The 19,165-nt window shown below is 37.3% G+C and overlaps 1 protein-coding gene across 1 annotated transcript in view; it reads left to right on the forward strand.

Annotated features, from left to right (window-relative positions):
• Positions 1-19,165, forward strand: part of STK24 (serine/threonine kinase 24) — a 61,260-nt gene that overhangs the window by 22,992 nt on the left and 19,103 nt on the right. The window contains exon 3 of the mRNA XM_026058209.1: positions 18,690-18,746. Coding sequence (XP_025913994.1) covers positions 18,690-18,746 — 57 coding nt within the window. The remainder of the gene's footprint in view (positions 1-18,689; positions 18,747-19,165) is intronic.

A 19,165-nucleotide genomic window follows, 5' to 3' on the forward strand; every position in this document is an offset into this window, starting at 1 on the left:
CAAGTATAATCTCATGGTTCTTCATTCTTCAGATGTATTTTTCTAGCACACTTTGTAGCTTCTCAGATATCCTCTCTGGAACTGTTTGAACATCTTGACCCGATGAGGACCAGACTTCTGGTGTCATTTCACCCCTCCTTTCTCCCAGACAATTTCCCATTCTGTAAAAGTATTTTAAGAATTCTTTAAAAAAAAACAAAAACAACAACAACAAAAAAAACACTTTGAAAAGAGCTGATGCTCGTTAGGTTCATAAAGGACAGATGCTGCTCATTTTCCTTTTGGTATTTATGCACGTATCAGTTATTTCTGGTTTTAGGACATAATACACCCATTGCTCTAAGCCAGGCTGGTGTTTCTATATACTGCAAGAAAACAGAAAATGACTTCTAATCAAATTTTTATGAATGACACAATATACCCTCATGAAATAATATGTGCCACTTCTATGAAGTTTGATTAACTGGGCTCCAGAGAGTAAGTTCAGGCAGATGGAGTCTAGAAATAATGATTTCTTTTGAAAAGCAGTGATTCTGAAAGTAATTTGTAGTTTATTTTAGGTAATCAGCTGAACATGAGGTCTGTAAATAATGTTGTGGCTCAGCGAAAATAAATCTTGTATTGGCTGGGGCCTGATATAGAGGGCTTGGTGAGGCCCTTCCTGGAACAATATGGCCAGTTCCGTGTGGCTGGGAAATGGAACGCATTCAGTGAAGAGCTTCTGGAACAAGTTGAGGTTTGGAAAGCCTGTATTCCAGTGAAAGACTGAAGTTCAGTCTTAATTTTGTTTATCCAAGAGAAGGTTAGGTAGTGACTTGATACATATATAAGAAATGTTTCCTTATTTAAGTGCTAATAATTCAGTGATTTCTAATCTGATAGGCCAAAATATGGTAAGATATAATGGCTGAAAGATCAGGCTAAACAAATTTCAGCCAGTAATAAAGCATAGTTTTTTTTAAAGTAAAGGTAGCTTAAATATTGGAATAGCTTACTTGAGGTGGATTCTATGTCATTACAGTTATATTTTTAAATCAATACTTGCTGAATTTAAAGAAGCCTAAGCTTTCATGCTTAAACTCAAGCATGTTAAGGTGGATATATTGAATATCCTTGCTAAAGTATATAAGTTATTTCATTTGGAATGCAGGCATTTACGTATGACTTTAACATGTTTTAAGTCAATGTCCTTTTGCTTTGCACATTTAATTGGTTTACTTTAACTTTTCTGAGCATCTGCGAACTGATGTGACCCAGCATGTGTGCTGTAGGTCAGCCAGAAGTTAATGGCCTTGGTGCATTCTGTCATCATTTGATCTAGCAGGCAGCCTGTGGCTGGTGACATCATACTTTTCAGGATGGGAGAGCAGAGGGAGGGTTTTCCCACCTAACATTAGGACTGCAGAATTCACTGCAACAGGGGCTGCTACCTCAGCAGTGGCAGAAGGGGAGCGTGTCAGTAGTTTCTTGGTGTTCAGTCATCTGTGTTGTATGCCCTGCCCCACAGCAGCAGGTAGTGCCCTTTTGGACTTGACTTTTGCAAACTGCAGTCATTGAACTTCAGGTTGGGGTTAGGGACACATAAATGGAAAAGAGCTACGACTGACTGTCATTTCTTCTGTTACAGTTATAGCCACCATTGCTGTTACTGCATTTAGTGAGAGGTTGAGGAGATGGAGTGCCTTCTCTGTTCTCTTGACCAAGGCCAGATGGAATTGTCTTATCCTGTAGGAGTGCCTGCAGCTGAAATGGGAAGGGGGCTGGGATTTCAATTCTGTCCTCTCTTACTGCGAGTGTTTTAGAACAAAATGAGGCACTGCTCCCTGAGAAGCAGTTCCAATACTGGCACGCTTGCTTTTCTTATGAAGCCTCTCATAAATTCCTCTGTTCCCACCAGGCAGCACTAGCACAGAGGAGCAGAACGATGCCTGTCTTTGTTTGTCCATAGTTAATGTGAACCTAACATCTGGCTGGACCATCCTGAAGGAGGTAGCGAAAGAGTTACTGTAATGGTTCTTTTAGGCTCTCGGATCCGGTTAGACTACTGAGACTGGATCTATTTGATTTAAAGAACAAATTGAAAGCTTAGTTGATAACAGTCTGAAATGGTCATAAATAAGACCAAGGCAAGAGCATATGAAAGAACCCATGATCTCTCTCTCTAGCTCAGGTGTTTTTCCTGTTTTCCCTGTTTTCATATTAAAAATTGATTGGTCCCTTCTTATTTCAGAGATAGTTACCTTGCAACTCTGAACCTTTGTTGCTCATACGCTTTACTACTTGTATGTTTCACAGAATCACAGAATCGCTGAGGTTGGAAGGGACCTCTGGAGATCATCTAGTCCAACCCCCCTGCTCAAGCAGGGTCACCTAGAGCACATTGCACAGGATTGCATCCAGGTGGGTTTTGAATATCTCCAGAGAAGGAGACTCCACAACCTCTCTGGGCAACCTGTGCCAGTGCTCTGTCACCCTCACAGTGAAAAAGTTTTTCCTCATGTTCAGATGGAACTTCCTGTGTTTCAGTTTGTGCCCATTGCCTCGCGTCCTGTCGCTCGGCACCACTGAAAAGAGTCTGGCCCCATCCTCTCGACACCCTCCCTTCAGATACTTGTACACGTTGATAAGATCTCCTCTCAGCCTTCTCTTCTCCAGGCTAAACAGGCCAAGCTCTCTCAGCCTTTCCTCATAAGAGAGACGCTCCAGTCCCCTAATCATCTTTGTAGCCCTTCGCTGGACTTGCTCCAGTAGTGCCACATCCCTCTTGTACTGGGGAGCCCAGAACTGGACGCAGTACTCTAGATGTGGCCTCACCAGGGCTGAGTAGAGGGGGAGAATCACCTCCCTCCACCTGCTGGCAACACTCTTCCTGATGCACCCCAGGATACCATTGGCCTTCTTGGCCACAAGGGCACATTGCTGCCTCCTGCTTAACTTGGTGTCCACCAGCACTCCCAGGTCCTTCTCYGCAGAGCTGCTTTCCAGCAGGTCAACCCCCAACCTGTACTGGTGCATGGGGTTATTCCTCCCCAGGTGCAGGACCCTGCACTTGCCTTTGTTGAACTTCATGAGGTTCCTCTCCGCCCACCTCTCCAGCCTGTCCAGGTCTCTCTCAACGGCAGCACAGCCCTCTGGTGTATCGGCCTCTCCTCCCAGTTTTGTATCGTTAGCAAACTTGCTGAGGGTGCACTCTGTGCCTTCATCCAGGTCATTGATGAAGAAGTTGAACAAGACTGGACCCAGTACTGACCCCTGGGGGACACCGCTAGCTACAGGCCTCCAACTAGACTCTGTGCCACTGATCACAACCCTCTGAGCTCTGCCATTCAGCCACTTCTCAATCCACCTCACTGTCCACTCATCTAACCCACACTTCCTGAGCTTCCCTATGAGGATGTTATGGCAGACAGTGTGAAAAGCCTTGCTGAAGTCAAGGTAGACAACATGCACTGCTCTCCCCTCATCTACCCAGCCAGTCATTCCATCATAGAAGGCTATCAGATTGGTTAGGCATGATTGCCCCTTGGTGAATCCATGCTGACTACTCCTGATCACCTTCTTGTCCTCCACATGCTTGGAGATGGCCTCCAGGATGAGCTGCTCCATCACCTTTCCAGGGATGCAGGTGAGGCTGACTGCTGTGCTCTTTAATGAGAAAGGAGTCCCTTGTTTGCCTTGTCTTCATTCAAAGATACTGTTTTCATTGTGGCTGTAGAAGCTTTTGTTTCCAGAGTCTGCATTATATTATCTTTCTGTCTGAATCTGGAAAAATCTGTGTAGTGAAAGGTAGTGAGTTCAAGAATTTTCCTATTTATCAGTGTAATCAATTCTGAACTGTTGCTCTTGGTAAATAATTCTTTCTGTATGGACATACTGATTTTTCTGGGGGCATCAGTAATGTATCTCAAAGAAAACTGAGAGTTTGTGTTAACTGTATTTTGTATTACCCAAAATTTAGTTACTAAACCTCACCATGTCATTCTGATCTTGAGCTTTCTAAATTTTGATCTAAAACAATGTAAAATATCCAGCTTTTTTAGAAGAAATATGTTTGCAGTTTTGTGCTTATTGTGATGCCCTTAAAAGCTACCTCTGTGCTCCTACAATTACTGGCTTCTATATGCTATGAAATATTCCTATGCATAATTTCACATCTCGATAACTGCCTTTAGGCTGATCTAACAGCTAGCTGCTGCTGAAATAGGCAGTCTTGTTCCACATACTACTTCTGTGTTTTTGCTACTTCTCTTGCACTGGTTCTGCAGACTGCAGTATGACTTGGTTCATCTGGGAAACTAGTCCATCAGCACCTTTCCTTCTTCCTTCCAAAAAAAAATCCAACCCTCCGAAAGACAGACTCCAAACTTTTACGGATTAGCCAGTTCAGATCCGCGGCTTCAAAACTGTTAGCTCCAGTGCAAAAAGAGAGGTGGAAGGGGATGGCCCAGTGATCGGGAGGTGGGGGAGAGCAGGACACTTCTTGATAACAGCTTGCTGCTGGATTAGCTGTGAAAATGAAGTCTTGTATTCGATCTTGCCATACAGATCCAAATGTCACAGCATTGCTTTCTAAAAGTATATAATATTAAGTCAAATGTCCTTTTGTGTCTTGTGTGTTAACTACTACACTAGTTTGCTGCTGGCCTTTGAGATATTTGAAAAGGGAGTACATCCAGGTGCAAGCTTATTCAACTGCTGCTGAAAGGGGAAGTCCAGCTCTGCTATGCAGCTGGCTGTTTCCTTCACTTCACTGCCCTAGCAGTAGGGGCTATTTAAACTTTCAGGGAGGTGGTTCAGCTCATTGAGCTGGCAGGAGATTAATTGCTTTTGTTCATTAAGTACTCATAAGTGAGAGGGGGAGCATGGGTTCATGCACTGATGGTTCGAATTGGTGTAAGGTTTTATGGGAGCACACTGCCAAATCACTGGTTATGAAACTTTTTTTAATCAGCCAACACTGCTGCTGATAAAGTGTGTGTATATGTATTTGTGTCCTGGTTCAGGTGAATCACTTCCATGGTCTGGTTTCCCATATAGTTGCACAAAGAGATCTGCTGACACAAGGAGGGATGTGTGTGTGGGTGTGTGTGGGGGTAGGTTTTGCAGCTAATTGGAATGCAACCTACAGCACTAACAGATGGCTGTTAATCTATTGATCTGTTATTCTTGGGAACCTCTAAAACATTTTCTGTTTTGGTTGAAAATGTCGCTCTTTATGCATCTCCATCATAATCTTGCTGTATATCTTATGTAGTTATTATGTGTGTGTCATATCTTTAATGTTATCATTAGGTAGTTTGTACTGGTCAGTTACTTTGAAATTATAAAAGAAAATTATCAAGGCATTTATACAGTTCTTTGGGTCAGATAAATTCTACTAGTTCTGCATATGGTCTGTATGGAGATAGTTGTTTAAGTAGAGAAAAGTCGCATGCTTTATGCACACAAACAATATTATCTGATGGCATGTTATAGATAACTAATAAGCATATTAAAATGACTGAATGTACAACTCTTAGAAACTGTTACTTTAAAAGTTGGTTAGAGACTCAAAACTACCAAATTTCAAAAGAAAACAAGTTCCACTGTGAATAAGCTTTTGTACTGTATTAGTTGTAAGACATTGCATTTTTTGTATTCAGGAGTCAGTGTTTTTAATTAAGTTATTAAAGTTTGTTTCTCTTTCCATCTCCTTTTATCATTATGCTACGAAACTTTTAAGCTGTTGCATAACAATTCGGATAAAAATGGTGATTTGGAGATACTGAGGTTTTTTCAAACTCTGCCCTTCACTGGTTTCTTTAAACAGCAACTTTAGAAGGAAAGGAAAACAAAGGGGAGGGAAGCAAAATGGGCATGAATGAATGGGCAGGAATAGAAGGTGTTTATAGCAGTTATTAGATATTAAGACAAGAGTTGTGTGGTGGAAAGTGGAAAGAAAGTAGAAAATTTTAAAGGGATTTGCGGAAAAATAATGTGTTTGCAGGGAYTGGAGTGATGAGCTTGGCAGAAGTATGTGCTGAAGGGCTTGGGTGATTCTAGGGCTGATACATTCTACTGTATTAGTAGTAAGGGTTTTGAAGGAGGAGGGTTGGCCTATGAATATTCTGTAAAAGGGGTGGTGGGATATAATGACAGTGTGAATGTGAAAGGTAAAGGGAAAAGAAGAGTGAAAACTTACAAACTGCAGCGCTAGAAGGCAAAAAGACCTTAGAATTGTATATGCAGGTGGTAAAAGGGATTAAACTGATGGGTGCATTGATATTTGTGCAAAGGAGAAGTAAACTTGAGTTGCACCTTTCATTTTAATTTTATTTGTTTTAACTTCATACTAGAAGTTTGGTTTCTGGTCTAGAGAGGAATAATTCATAAAACCTTTGAGTGTTATTAATATAAGCTGCTTCAGTGAAATAAGTTTAAGATCTTTAGGTGCACATAGGATGACATTTTGGTGGAAAAAAAATTACTAATATCAGTATTTATTGGATGGCATTTTTTCCAGGTAGGAAATTTATTCATTCAGTAAAACCAGAGTTTACAAGAAACTGTCTTATAACTTTTGCTACTTGCTACTTTTGTTGAAATGCAGTTCATCTGGAAGAATGAATTCTGTAAAATCATGCTGATTTACTTTGCTTCAGATTTCTTATTTGGGACTTCGTACAATTTATTAATAACTGTTTGATGTGTCTCACTAAAATTCACTTCTTTGTAAAGTTTTGATTATGGGTTGTGTTCTGTGATGTTTATTGCCTTCTTGGTGAATAGAAAACATGTTGGGATTGGCGATTAATCACTAGTTAATCTTTGAATGTCCCTTTAAATAGATTTTCTGTGAGAAGATTTGCCACAGATTGCAGTTATTTTCTCTCCGTAAAATAGGGACTAGATAGGCTTGGTTACTTAGTAGATATTTGTCTGTTGGACAGGGAAGGTGGGAATGACTATTGTCAGCCCTTAGGTGATAAAGACTTGCCTTGTAAAAGGGTAATGGTTATAAGAGTCAGGGCTTTTCACCACCTCCCCCCCACCACTTTTTTTTTTTTTCTTTAAAGGCAGAAGAGGGTAAACTAGCTATAGATAGATGGGAGGAGGAAGAGTGTGGACTCATGCACATCTGCAGTGTTCCAAAGAAGTGGTTACCCAGCCCTTTCAGAAGTGAAATGTGTACAGTTCTTTAATTGTTGTGTAAGTTTCTTGTGTTTGCTAGCTAGGAACCCGTTTTGCAGCCAATCCAAGAAATGCGTGTCTGTGTGCTTCTGCTATCGCATACTTTGGAAGAAGAGTTATAAATCAGGATTGCCCATTAGTTTGGAGCTCTAGGAAATTGTGTGTTTAATATGACATGCCTAGGCCTGTGACAGCTGGGCTATGAAGATTCATTTCTGTGATGGAAGGGCATGTGCCCAGGAAATGTGCCGAAGAGGCTGAGAATGTGAACAGTGTTAGAGCTGACTCAGACTAAGAAAAACATTGAGCTTGTGGCTCTAGCATGTTGGTATCCAAACATGGAAGTCTGCTAGATGTCCTGCAAAAGGAGTCTTTATCAGTACTGTGACAGAACTTTGTTTTTCTTAGCAAGTGGCTCTGCAAGTTATGTTACAAGTAGCTTACTGCTAAAAGAATGCATTTAAGAATTAGTTGTATACTGCTGTGGTAATTGCAAGAGGTAATTGTTGAATAGTGACCTACTACTTTAGATTGTAGAATACATTGACTAGTATGCATGTCTAGAAATGAAAAAGTGATCTTTTTTCTTGATCTGAAGAACACAGGAATTTCGTAGTGTTGGAAAATGAATGAAAATGATTTAAAAGGCAAATAGCTTTATATATACACACACGCACACACGTATAGTACTGTACACTGAGGATGTCCTGCTTAGTCTGAAAAATCATTTTGCCTGTCTTTTTCATGGAGTACATAGTGTCCAAAATGGAATGAGCACTTCTTCTCTTTCCTTAGTCTCTGTTCTGCATTGGCTGCCCAACAGATGAATTTTTTTTTTCTCTGTGGTTGAACATGTTAGATGGCTGACAAACCTTAATTAAAGGACGTAAATGCGCCACATGCAAAACCACAATGATTTCTTTGATTGCAGGGACCTTTTGGCCAGCTTGCAGTAAGGACTTGTGTTTAGAAGAGAACCTTTGGGCTCATCTGTATCTCCCTCCCCTCAAAGGGATGGCAGCCCGAGGACAGCTAGCATTCATCCTGACGCCAAGAGACTTCAAAGGAGGTAAGCGCCTCAGAAATGCTCCCCAGACAAAATACTTCTCATCAGTCCTGCACCCCAGTGTGGTAATATTCTTCAGCAGAGCATTACCATTTCCTAAAGGTTTCCGTTTGTAGCTCCTTCATGAAAATCTTTTGAGAACTACCCGAGGCCTCATCACTGGTTGCAGCGCCATTAATATGCATGGACATATGCATTGCTACCAGTAGCCCTTGTCCATTTGCCTAACAATGTGCCCTCAGCGTAGGGGAAGAAGACACTCTCTTCTTCCTTGGTTTGTACTCAGGCATATGCTCCTCTCCTTTCCTTATTTTATTTTTTATGCTTTGGATCAGATTCAAAGCTTGAACTTTTCTGAGTTCGTGATCCTTAAGGATAAAGTTAGGGAAAACCCTCTGCTTGCTTTCCTCAGTCTTAAAAGACTTTTTGTATGGATCTCTGAATGATTTGTTAATACATAGATGTTTTCCACCTAATTCTTTGTGTGTGTTTGGATTTCTAGAGAGCATTATCCCACAAAGATTCTGTAGAAACAAAGTATTGCATTTCATTCTGCTGGAGGGAAATATGTGCTTCAGGAATTGTTTTTTCTTGTCAGATGCCACCTAGATGTAGCATGGCTGTTTATATCTTCTAAATGCTTATGGAATAATTTTTTAATGGAAAACTCAATTTAAAAGAAACAGAAGTGTACCAAGATGTTAGAAATTCAAACACAAAGATCCCACATTAGCTTTTTTTTTTTTCCTTCCATGCAGGTGATTCATAGCAGTGCTCAGCTCTAGATCTTACTTTTCTTGTTCTTATTCCAGTAAGCATTTTGCGAAACACACTAACAGCAGGGCCAGAAACAAGAGGAAAAAATTTTTTGCTTTTTTTTTTTTTTTGTGAGAATATATGGGAATAGAGTAGACTTATTAGTGAATGTGAGTTCTGTTTGCTGAACAGATTTCTTCTAAGGCTGTGGATTTGGAGAGCATACTTGGCACTCAGACCATTTAAGCTATCTCTGTTACTAACTCCTGTATGATTGCAGGTACCCCACTAACAACTTTTGCCTTGTTTTTTCCTTTGTAACATGAGTATATTATTTATTAGTTTGATTTTTTTTTTCTAACCTAAAAAAGAGCTTTCTGTGTCAAGTACTTTTAATAATGGCCATCTAGCTAACTTTCTTATTGAGCTCTACCATATAAATATAAAGGATCTATAGATTGAAACCTGAATAGATTAAGGTAGTAAGGAGGAGGGTTGTCCGATAAACATGCCACCTAATTCTTTTCCAAAGCTATGTGAGTGTAGACTTATCTGTGGATGTTTTCAACAACTTACAGAGCCTCCAGATCTCACTTTAAAAAATGGTTAAAGGTCCTTGCTGTGTTGATTAAATTAGCTTGGTTTTTGCTTGTCTGTTTTCAGTAGTTGTTGTTCTTTTTTTTTGAATGCTGAGACTCATGTTACAGTAGTCAGCTTTCATAATTTCATTGGAAAACTTTATTTTTTTATCTTGCATCTAAATTTCATATGTACGTTTATTGTTCAAGAATTTTGATTTATTTTTTTTTCTTAATACATAATCTTTCCAAGAGATACTTTATGTCTATGCCTCTTCTTCCGGTTTTCAAAAAAGCAAAACAAATATTCAAATTCAAAGAAGGAAATGTTCACAGAACTGTGAATCTCTTTCAGGGAATTGTTCCAGTAGTTATTCTTATCTCTGCAAGGTATTACTGAATGTGCCAAACAAGCAGGAGCACACTAAAGCTGATGTAATCTTGTCAGGTTCATTCTGTTTCTGTAAAACAAGCTAAAGAGAATCACAGGCATATTTTATTTTTGATAATGGGTTGACCTGCTTCTGTGAGCAGGTGAGAAGGAAATCAAGGCACTTTTTATTTACTTCATTTGAGCAGCTTTCTAGTATCAGTAAAAGGCTTTTAAAATACTTTATTTTATGCATACTTTTCTAGGAATTCAGCAAAGAAAGAGTTGGGAATTTAAAGTCTGCTTACTAGTCTCTAATGAAATATCTGTGATGGACATGCATTCTTGTAAAATGGGAGAGCTAGCTATATGTGGGAAGTGTTATGTTATTTGGAGGCTCTGGAATTCATGAAATACTTGGAGAATTCCTTTTGATGGTAAATCTAGTTATTGCTTTGTAAATTTTTCCTGGGGGGAACTATTCAAAGTATGTTCTTTCTCTTTGAAGCCTTTCAAATTGATAGTAAAATTCATTTTCTTGGTTTAAGAAGCAAATAAGTCTGAACTGCAGTCTTTAATAGTCTGCCAGATGTTCTGCTTCAACATGGCTAAATTTTTGCTCATACCTTCTTGATGAGTAGATTATCTGAATCTGTATTTCTTAACATCTGCTTTTGCTCTTTTTATATTCCAAAACTCACAGCAGGATATTAATGTCCAAGGTTAAAGTTAGCTAATTTATTACAGCTGTTAATGTTTCAGTTATTCCTCACCTTTCTAGGAACCTTGGACTTGAAGATCCTGCTCTAAAACATGGACCATCAGTTGCGACAGGAAGGAGGAGGGAGGACTTATCTGTGGTGGCTAAGGCAACCTGGATGGTTATAGCCTTGTTCTCTCATTAAATAGTTCTCTTGTTCTTGGAAGCCAACAGTTGGCTTTCCGTGCCATCTGACCTTCACAAAACCTTTCCATCTTTAGGAAATACTATAGATTTTTTTTTTAAATGAAATCTGTAATGACTTTAACAAATAGCTTCCCTCTTTATAAACTGATACACCAGCCTATACAAGTTTATATTGTAGTAGTAGGTGGAAATAGATGGAAGCAATTAACAAGATGAATAGCTTGTCAAGAAAAAATTTCAGTGACGGATTAACTGAATGATGAAGCTTAATATGTCTCCTAGGAAGGGCTGGAATGACAGGAGCATTCTTTTTTTGTAATGAGGCTGAAGAACTTTTTGTTGGTCAGATATGCAAGAAAAAATAGTAGTACTTACTGTGATTGTCTTTAAAAGCACAATGCTGCTTTATCATTTAGAGGCAGAAAACTATACTGTCTTAGAAAAGTAGCACTTTTGAATTGGCACTGAAAGATTTTGTCTGGTTTATCTTCTGTGAAGACCATTCCAAAAGCTTATAAAAATGTTATAGCCATTCTTTGATGATTGACAGATAGTCATAGGAGCTAGATATGGAGTGTTAGAATCGGTTTGCCCGTTTGTAATGGGAAGAGCTTGATTATTTAGTACCTATGCTAACAGAATTGCTGTTTAAATTTGGGAGAAACTACAATGTAAATAACTTATTGAGTGATCAGTAATTTTATCCTGTTGCACCCCTTTAATCTGTCAAAAGAGTTATTAAATGACATTGAGCAATGTAACTGGCATCTGAATAGGCTGTTTGAAGTTCATGGGACATTGCTTACCTTCCCTGTCCAAGGATTGTATAGTGGAAAGAATGGCACGAAAGCAGATGGAGGTATGCTATTCATTTTGCACTTTTAACATAAGGCAGCTCTGGTTTTAGCTTGGATTAGATTTTAAATTGAACCAGTAATATGTATGTGTAATATTTATAACTAGACAAGAAGTGACAAGAATTAAGGTCGTGAGATAGAGCAGCATGTGTTCATTGTTGAAAATACATATTTGCTGAATACACTGATATCTACCCTGTACTGTTAATCAGAGAACTTTTGTCAAATGACATCTGCTCTCATACTGATCTATGGATCTAGAAGTTGAATAGTCCACTAACAACTCGAAAGTTTGCAAATCCTGTGAGTTTCAGGATCTAATGTCAGTATGTCAAATCAAGGGTGCCTTCTCTCTAATAGCTTAAAACACTAGTTTTCTTGTATGTCTCGGAGTACTTAAAATATTTTATAAAATAAGCTCTTGAGGAAAGACCATTTAAAATATTATCAGTGTAGTTCTGGAGATCTTGATACTTCTTGATGCTTGTTTTCAGGTTTGAGAGGGTTGGCAACATTTAGGGTTGTTCTGAAATGGTTTGGGCTTGTCTAAGCGAAGCAAATGCCACAAATAGTCACAAAGGCAAGTGCCATTTCCTGTCACTGTCTCAATGCATCATTTATGGCATCCTACAAAATATATATTTTTTTCTGATTGATCACTGTATCTTCTATCTGCGTATAAGTTCACATATGTCCATGTGAGTGAACAGATAATGACAAGGACCCAAATGCTAGCAGTATCCTTTCTTTTGTCCTGTACAAGAAGACAACCTCTAGTAATGCAGCTACATGTTTAGAGGAGATTGCTACTGAGTAAAGAATAGTTGACTGAAGTCAAACTTGATGATTGTGAGAAAAGGAAAGCATTTTGAAGAATTCAGATATATATGAGCGATCATATTCCTTAGGATGTATTTCTGTTTGATTAACCCTTTCATCCCCTTTTATAAAGGGTATTGGAATGTCAAATGTTTTCCAATTCATTTTGAAAGGGTGGTTTTGTGCTTCTGACTTGAGCAGACTGCACAGCTTGTTGTTCTAGGGCTGGACCTTGGGAGGGGGAGAGAGCATCTCTGGCATTATGTCATTCTGCCACCTGCTGGCTTTACAGAGCAACACGGACTTCAGACGCATAATAAAAAACACAAGTGTGAAATGTAGCTGTCTCTAAAATCTTTTCTTTGGAAACAGAGAGTCAGTGGGCAAGTGTGCTTAAAGTAGAAGAGGAGAAATTCTTTATCTATGAATCCTGTTTTTGAAGTCAGGGATCTAAGAATCAGTGTCCAAATAGTTGAGAAGGTTCTAGGCAGGTACAGTTGTCAGACTTTCCTGGTGTTTTCATATGTGTAGTTAGCAAAATACGAATCTCTGTGAGGTGCAGTAACAAACTGTAGCAGGAATGAAGTTTAGAGAGTTTATTCTGTTGTGTACAGTGCATGTCTCAAGGTTCTTTTAATCTGGGTTATATGCTGGATAATCAGTATGAAAATTGATAGTAAATGTGTACCGATATTGAAACGTGAATCTCTCTGATCTGTATCAGTTCAGCATATATATCAGTTAAACTGTGAATTTTTTATTAAACAAAATAGCTATTGAACTCTACTCATAGTCACATACCACACACTGCACAATGTGTCTCAGTTTTGGAACCAGTTTGTTTTTTTAAATTAAGGTTCTGTTGAAGGTATTCTCTACATGTTATGCAATACTTTAGGTTTTTCTACTACTCTGTAGATCGGTTTAAGCTAGTTTTTATTTTGATTAACAAATCCATTATATTATTTCAATTATATAACTTATAGGTTGTGATTCCTTTTGACCTGTGCTCTTTGACATAAGTTACAACTGTTCATAAATACAGATTTTCAGTGGAATTTGGAGATAGCTGGTCTCCAGGGGGAAAAAAAAAAGCCTTGAGTAACAGATTTTTTTTTTTTTAATACACATTTAGAAATAGTTTTTATTCTGCTGCTTATTGTGTACCATGAATATCTTTCTCATGATAGATGGGAACTTTGTTTCACTTCAGGCATCATTCAAGTCATATTTACTGTTGTGCTGCTGTTTTCAAACTGCGTTAGCTGACTTCCTTGATTTGGCACTTTCATCTAAATTTTGAAATGCTGTACAGATCACTTGGTGTTATTACTTTTGAGTCCTTGTAGTCCTTCTCCTTTATGGGTCTCTGCAAACCCTCAATCTTTCAAGAAAGGTGATTTAGGCACGTTTTGATTGTTACGTACTGTGGCTTGATTGCTTTAGGTGAATCCTGCCTGTTTAATATCATACTGTCAAGAAATGTGTTCTTCATTTWAAATAAATAAATAAATAAATAAACAAGACATTTCCGAAGATGGACATCTCCATATTTACACACATGTTTTATTAACTTCATAATGATTTATAAAGAAATGTTTTAATCTTGATTACTTCCATTTGTATACTACTTCTGTACCGCTCAAATTACTGTTAAAATGGAATTCTGAGATTCCAAAAGAGGTTTTGGTGGATGCGCCTTGATTTTTTTTTTTTTTTTTTTTTTACATGTTAGGGGAAGTTTTTTACCCACTGTAACTGAATTTTATTTACAACTACTTTCATGATATAATAGTGAACTAATTGAGTACACTTTTTTAGAGATAAAGTTGCTTTTGCCGTGTATATTTTGCCATGCATGTGGTTGCAGAGTTAAAATAGAAGTCCAACTGCAAGAAGACCAAACTAGTTTGGAAAGTCTTTGTAGAAACTCTGCCTTTCAGTAACAGAGCTCCTTTTAGATTCCAAAGCTGTTCCTTTTCCAAGCTTCATGGCATCAAAGAAAAACCCCATGTCCCTACTGTGAAAAAGGAAGTGTTCTATGTGCCTTCATTAATGTGCTCAGTTATGTTTCTAGAGGAGTAGTAATCCTAGATTTGGATTGATGACTCACCATGGCCCYACTGTATTTGGAAGAAACCTCAGTGATCTGTTGTGATTGATGCTGAAAAGAAGAAAACTGGTCTTATTTCCAATCTTAAAACAGAGCACCTGATGGTGATAGTCTCAGTATACAAGTGTAGTTTTTTATTGAAAGTATAGTATGTAAGTGCTGTTTCTGTTTAGTTTACTGAAGATAATTTAGTGCTTTTGGTGTTTCAATCAAAAGGAAAAACGGGGAATACATACAAAAGAATGGGAGAACTACAAGCAAAGACAGCATCTGGGCTGCCTAAAACCCAGAAGTGATAGTAGGTATTGGGGAACGTGAGGAGTGCAAGAGATACTGGCAAGGGAATGAAAGAAGGAGGTGCATTGCTCTGGTGATGCCAAGGTTAGTTGACAGTAGTGCTCTAGATGTCTTGTGCTGTTGCCAAGTGGCGTAAACTAAGTGTATATGGGTTACTGGCTCTAAAAGTGAAATAAGTTTTAGCGAATTGCTTAATAAAATCTCACTAAAAGCATTCCTTTGTATTTTCTTGTTAAGCAATGTATGCAGATTTTAAATAAGAAAACCAAGAAAATCAGTTCCAGCAAGGATTAGTTAGGGTGGTAGTAAGATTCTCTATAATAGTATTTGTATCTGTTCAGATATTTCGCATGAATGATGAAAACTTAATTTTGGTGGGAGGGGGGAGTAGTATTTTTGTGGTGGGAGGAGAGGGGCATTTCAGATCAATTTTAGTTGAATCTAGGGCTATGTATATAAAGATGCTGTAATCATAACATATAGCTATTGCTTTGTTTTGCACAGGGATACAAGTATAGTTGTATAAGTGTTCTAGCTGCATTTCCACACTTTATTGAATTTTAGATTTATTTTAATATGTAATATTACTGAGTTTACTAGATTCCTGACTATTATATTGTAAACTCAGAAATGTGGCCCCAAGCAGTTGCTTGTGAAAGATCCAGGAGGAAAGACTGAGCAAACTTAAAAAAAAAAAAAAAAAAGATGATAAAAAGACTATGAATTGTGATCATATTTTAAATGATATTCTTATATTTTTTGAAGTTATTTTATGTTACTTCCAAATTGTTAATATTCAGCTTGTTTTGAGTATTATCAGATTTGTAATTCAGAAGCTGGAGAATTTGGCTGCTAGTTTTGGGAAGACTTTTTATCTTTTAGGAAATTGAAGTTGTTATTTCTTTAAATCCTTGAGATAATTGAGATGTTAGAAAAGGGAAGATGTATCTCCTCTTGATTTCTTGTTACGTTTTTTGTTGTGTATGTGGATTTTTTTTATTTTTGAGAAGATTAAGGGGTTCAGTTTGCCTTACCATGTTCTTTCCTAACCAGGCATTTCTGTTAAAATAAGTAGTAGTGATGTAGTTGACATGTTTGTGCTTAAGTTATCATTGAATTTTGTAGGTACACAATACTGGAGTATGCAGGGTATTTCACGCTGCTTTGAAAGAGGTTTAAAAGGCTTTCATTGCCTTTTTTTCTTCTTTTTTTGATATATTGATTGCATTGACTGAGCTCAGGAAGATTTCTGAAATGACTCAGAATAAGTCCCCTCTCAAAAGCGTACTTGTTCTGAAACTATTGGGATTGGGGCCTTTAACCAAAAGGTAAAATCTGGGAAACTTTTAGCAATAAAATAACTGTTTTAGGATTATAAGGTATTCTCTTAAGACAAGCAATAATTCTGTGAGTATCTGTGGTGTTTGCAGGGGGTAAGCATTATGAAAGAGCTTTACAAATATTGTAATGTAGACTTTTAAATTTTAAAATTATTTTTTCTGTAAAAGCTGTGTTCTGCTTCTCAAAATATTTTTAACAAGACTGTGTTTGTCAAATATCATTAGTTGACTCCTGAAGAACAAGTATAGAAATAGTTTGATCTGTATATTAAAAATAGTGGGTGATGAAGGAACTCTAGTCTAGGGTCTTACCTGCAAATAGTACAACTTGTGAAAATGGAGATAGGTGGAGGGCTGTGTGTTTTTACTTGCAAAAGATGCATTCTGAGATCAGACAGAGGACAGATGCAGGTGTAATTACAGCTATAACAATGACTAAAAGGCCTAAGTGATTACTAAGGGCTAGAGTTTTCAAATTCTTTAGGTGGTTTTAAAAAAGTTTAAAAAAGTTACATTGTGCAGTCACTCAGTCGCTCACTCTCTCATACGCACGTGCTCATTGTCGCGCATGTGCTTGTTCTCCCGTTCCCTCTCTCCCGTTCCCTCTCTCCCGTTCCCTCTCTCCCGTTCCCTCTCTCCCGTTCCCTCTCTCCCCATTTTCATAGGTAAATATTCAGAGAATCTCACCTGCCCTGGCTGTCAGTTACTGTGCTTATTTTTAATTTGCAGGTTAAATTAAATTAATCTTCTTGCTATTTATCTACTCCTTCCTTTATGAGAGATACTTATGTTTTTATGCTTGAATTTTTGTGAGTGGTGCACAGAGTTAAAGCTAATAAACCATAATATAATTTGATAATCATAACAAAATTATATGGTTCATGCAGCAACTTCACTTGAATATCTATCTAGTAGATTTATGGCTTTGCTTTAATTCATGTCTCAAGGGTTCTACTGCAAGGGAAGGGTGGACTTACTGCTTCTCTTAGTGTATTTGGGAATTAGACACTGCAAACAGCAGAAACAAATTATTGGGTCCAATTTCTTTCTTACTGTAGTAGATTATATATATTGTATTATACATTCTGTAATACATCAAGCTTTCCCTTGAAAGTATACTAGCTTAATTTCTTTTAGCTTTTGTATATGTATGGGGAGTGATTGTTTAAATCCTTTGAGGTATTTCAGGGTAATTGTAACTCCTCCCAAACTTTATTTTACTTGGTAAAACTAACAAATTGCTGTAGCCATCTTAAATAATCTTTATTCTTATCTTTCTCATTTGTTTCGTCTTTCTTGAACATAGTTGTCCAGAATTCTATATCGTGTATCAGATGAATAAACATCAGCAGAGAAAATTTCCAGTATTCTTCCTTAACTCATAGCTTACCTGTTTCTGATCTATCCTTCAAGAGAATGAAACAACTCAGTGATCTGAACAATCCATTTTAAATGAAATTCAATCTAGACAGGAGTCAGGCTTATTAAAGAAAATATTTTGAGTATTTGTACTAATAAAGATAATAAAATCAAGACATTTTATATTAATGAGAGGAAATATATTTTATGTAATGTAATTAATATTTGGTGTTCTGAATATCTATATCAGAGTTTTTTAATATAAATGTTTATTCTCTGTTTGCACTGCCTGACCCCTGTCTGTCTTGTTTCCTGTCTCACCAGATACTTTTGCAAAATGTACTAACAACTGTCATAAGATCAGGAAGGTTGGGTAGGTGACTTTTGGGAGTTAATATGCTGGTGAAATCAGACCCTCAGAATACTTGTATGATTCTGGTTCTAGTTATTCTTGTTTCCAGTTCTGAGGCTTTGACCATTGGATTAGATGCTTAAGATGTTCTTTATGTTTTTGGTTTAAAGATGAGGTTTCCTTCTGCTTCATTACTGTTTGGCAGGTATTAAAAAGAATTTTCTGGATTTCTGGATGCTATTTATATTCTGTATTCTGCTGTCTGCATTCTGGATGCTATCTGTATTCTAGTAGTATTAGTATCAGTACACAGAAGAGGTACCATGAACTGAGCTTGAATATGATATTAAGAGTATGCATCAGTTATTTGAAGTAATTAAACTCTAATGTTTGTGCTGTTACCTTCTGATAAATGTGAGGTAGCTTTCCACTTGTTAAATTAAAAGAACAGAATTAAACTTTCTTGAGAACACACAGTTGTGTAAATAGCTTGTGACAGACTAAATTAATTCCTCATCAGATGAGGCTAACAATAATATCATGTCTTAAATCCAAAGGTATTTTGGAGGTGCAGCTAAACATTTGTGGTGTTTCGAAACTGTAGATCCTTTCTTCAGCAAAAAGGATGAAACAAGTCTCATTATAACTTAACGATAAAGAACTGATTGTTTTTTCTTTAATACTGTTTTTTGTTTTGTTTTGCAGGATACAAAGCTATGGATAATAATGGAATATCTTGGTGGAGGCTCTGCCCTTGATCTTGTAAGTAAATTTATTTACTTTAGCCCACATAATTATTTTTCTCTTATTCTGTTATATAATTCCAGAAACTATAATGTGCCATTTGTCTACGATGCTGTTTATTGTAATAATATAAAAAGTTATGGTTTTACAAGGGTAATATTGTTACTTTAAGTGGGAAAGTAATGTAAACAGATGCCTTTAAGAAACAAAAGCTTTCGTTTTAATTGAAATATTCCCAGGAAAAGAGAAAAAGTGTTTGTCAATGTCACAAAAGTGTTATTTTTCCATAAGCCAAGACTGGTTATTTGTTCAGATGGAAGGGAAGTAAGCAACAAAATATTGGAAGCAAGATATAAACACTTTCATCTTAGAACGCTGATCTTCAGTCAACCAGAGAACACTAGAGGCTGAAAATAATTAGTATTTTCTGTCTCTTA

This window comes from Apteryx rowi, unplaced genomic scaffold (genome assembly GCF_003343035.1).
Source record: "Apteryx rowi isolate R43461 unplaced genomic scaffold, aptRow1 scaffold_144, whole genome shotgun sequence".
Taxonomy (NCBI): domain Eukaryota; kingdom Metazoa; phylum Chordata; class Aves; order Apterygiformes; family Apterygidae; genus Apteryx; species Apteryx rowi.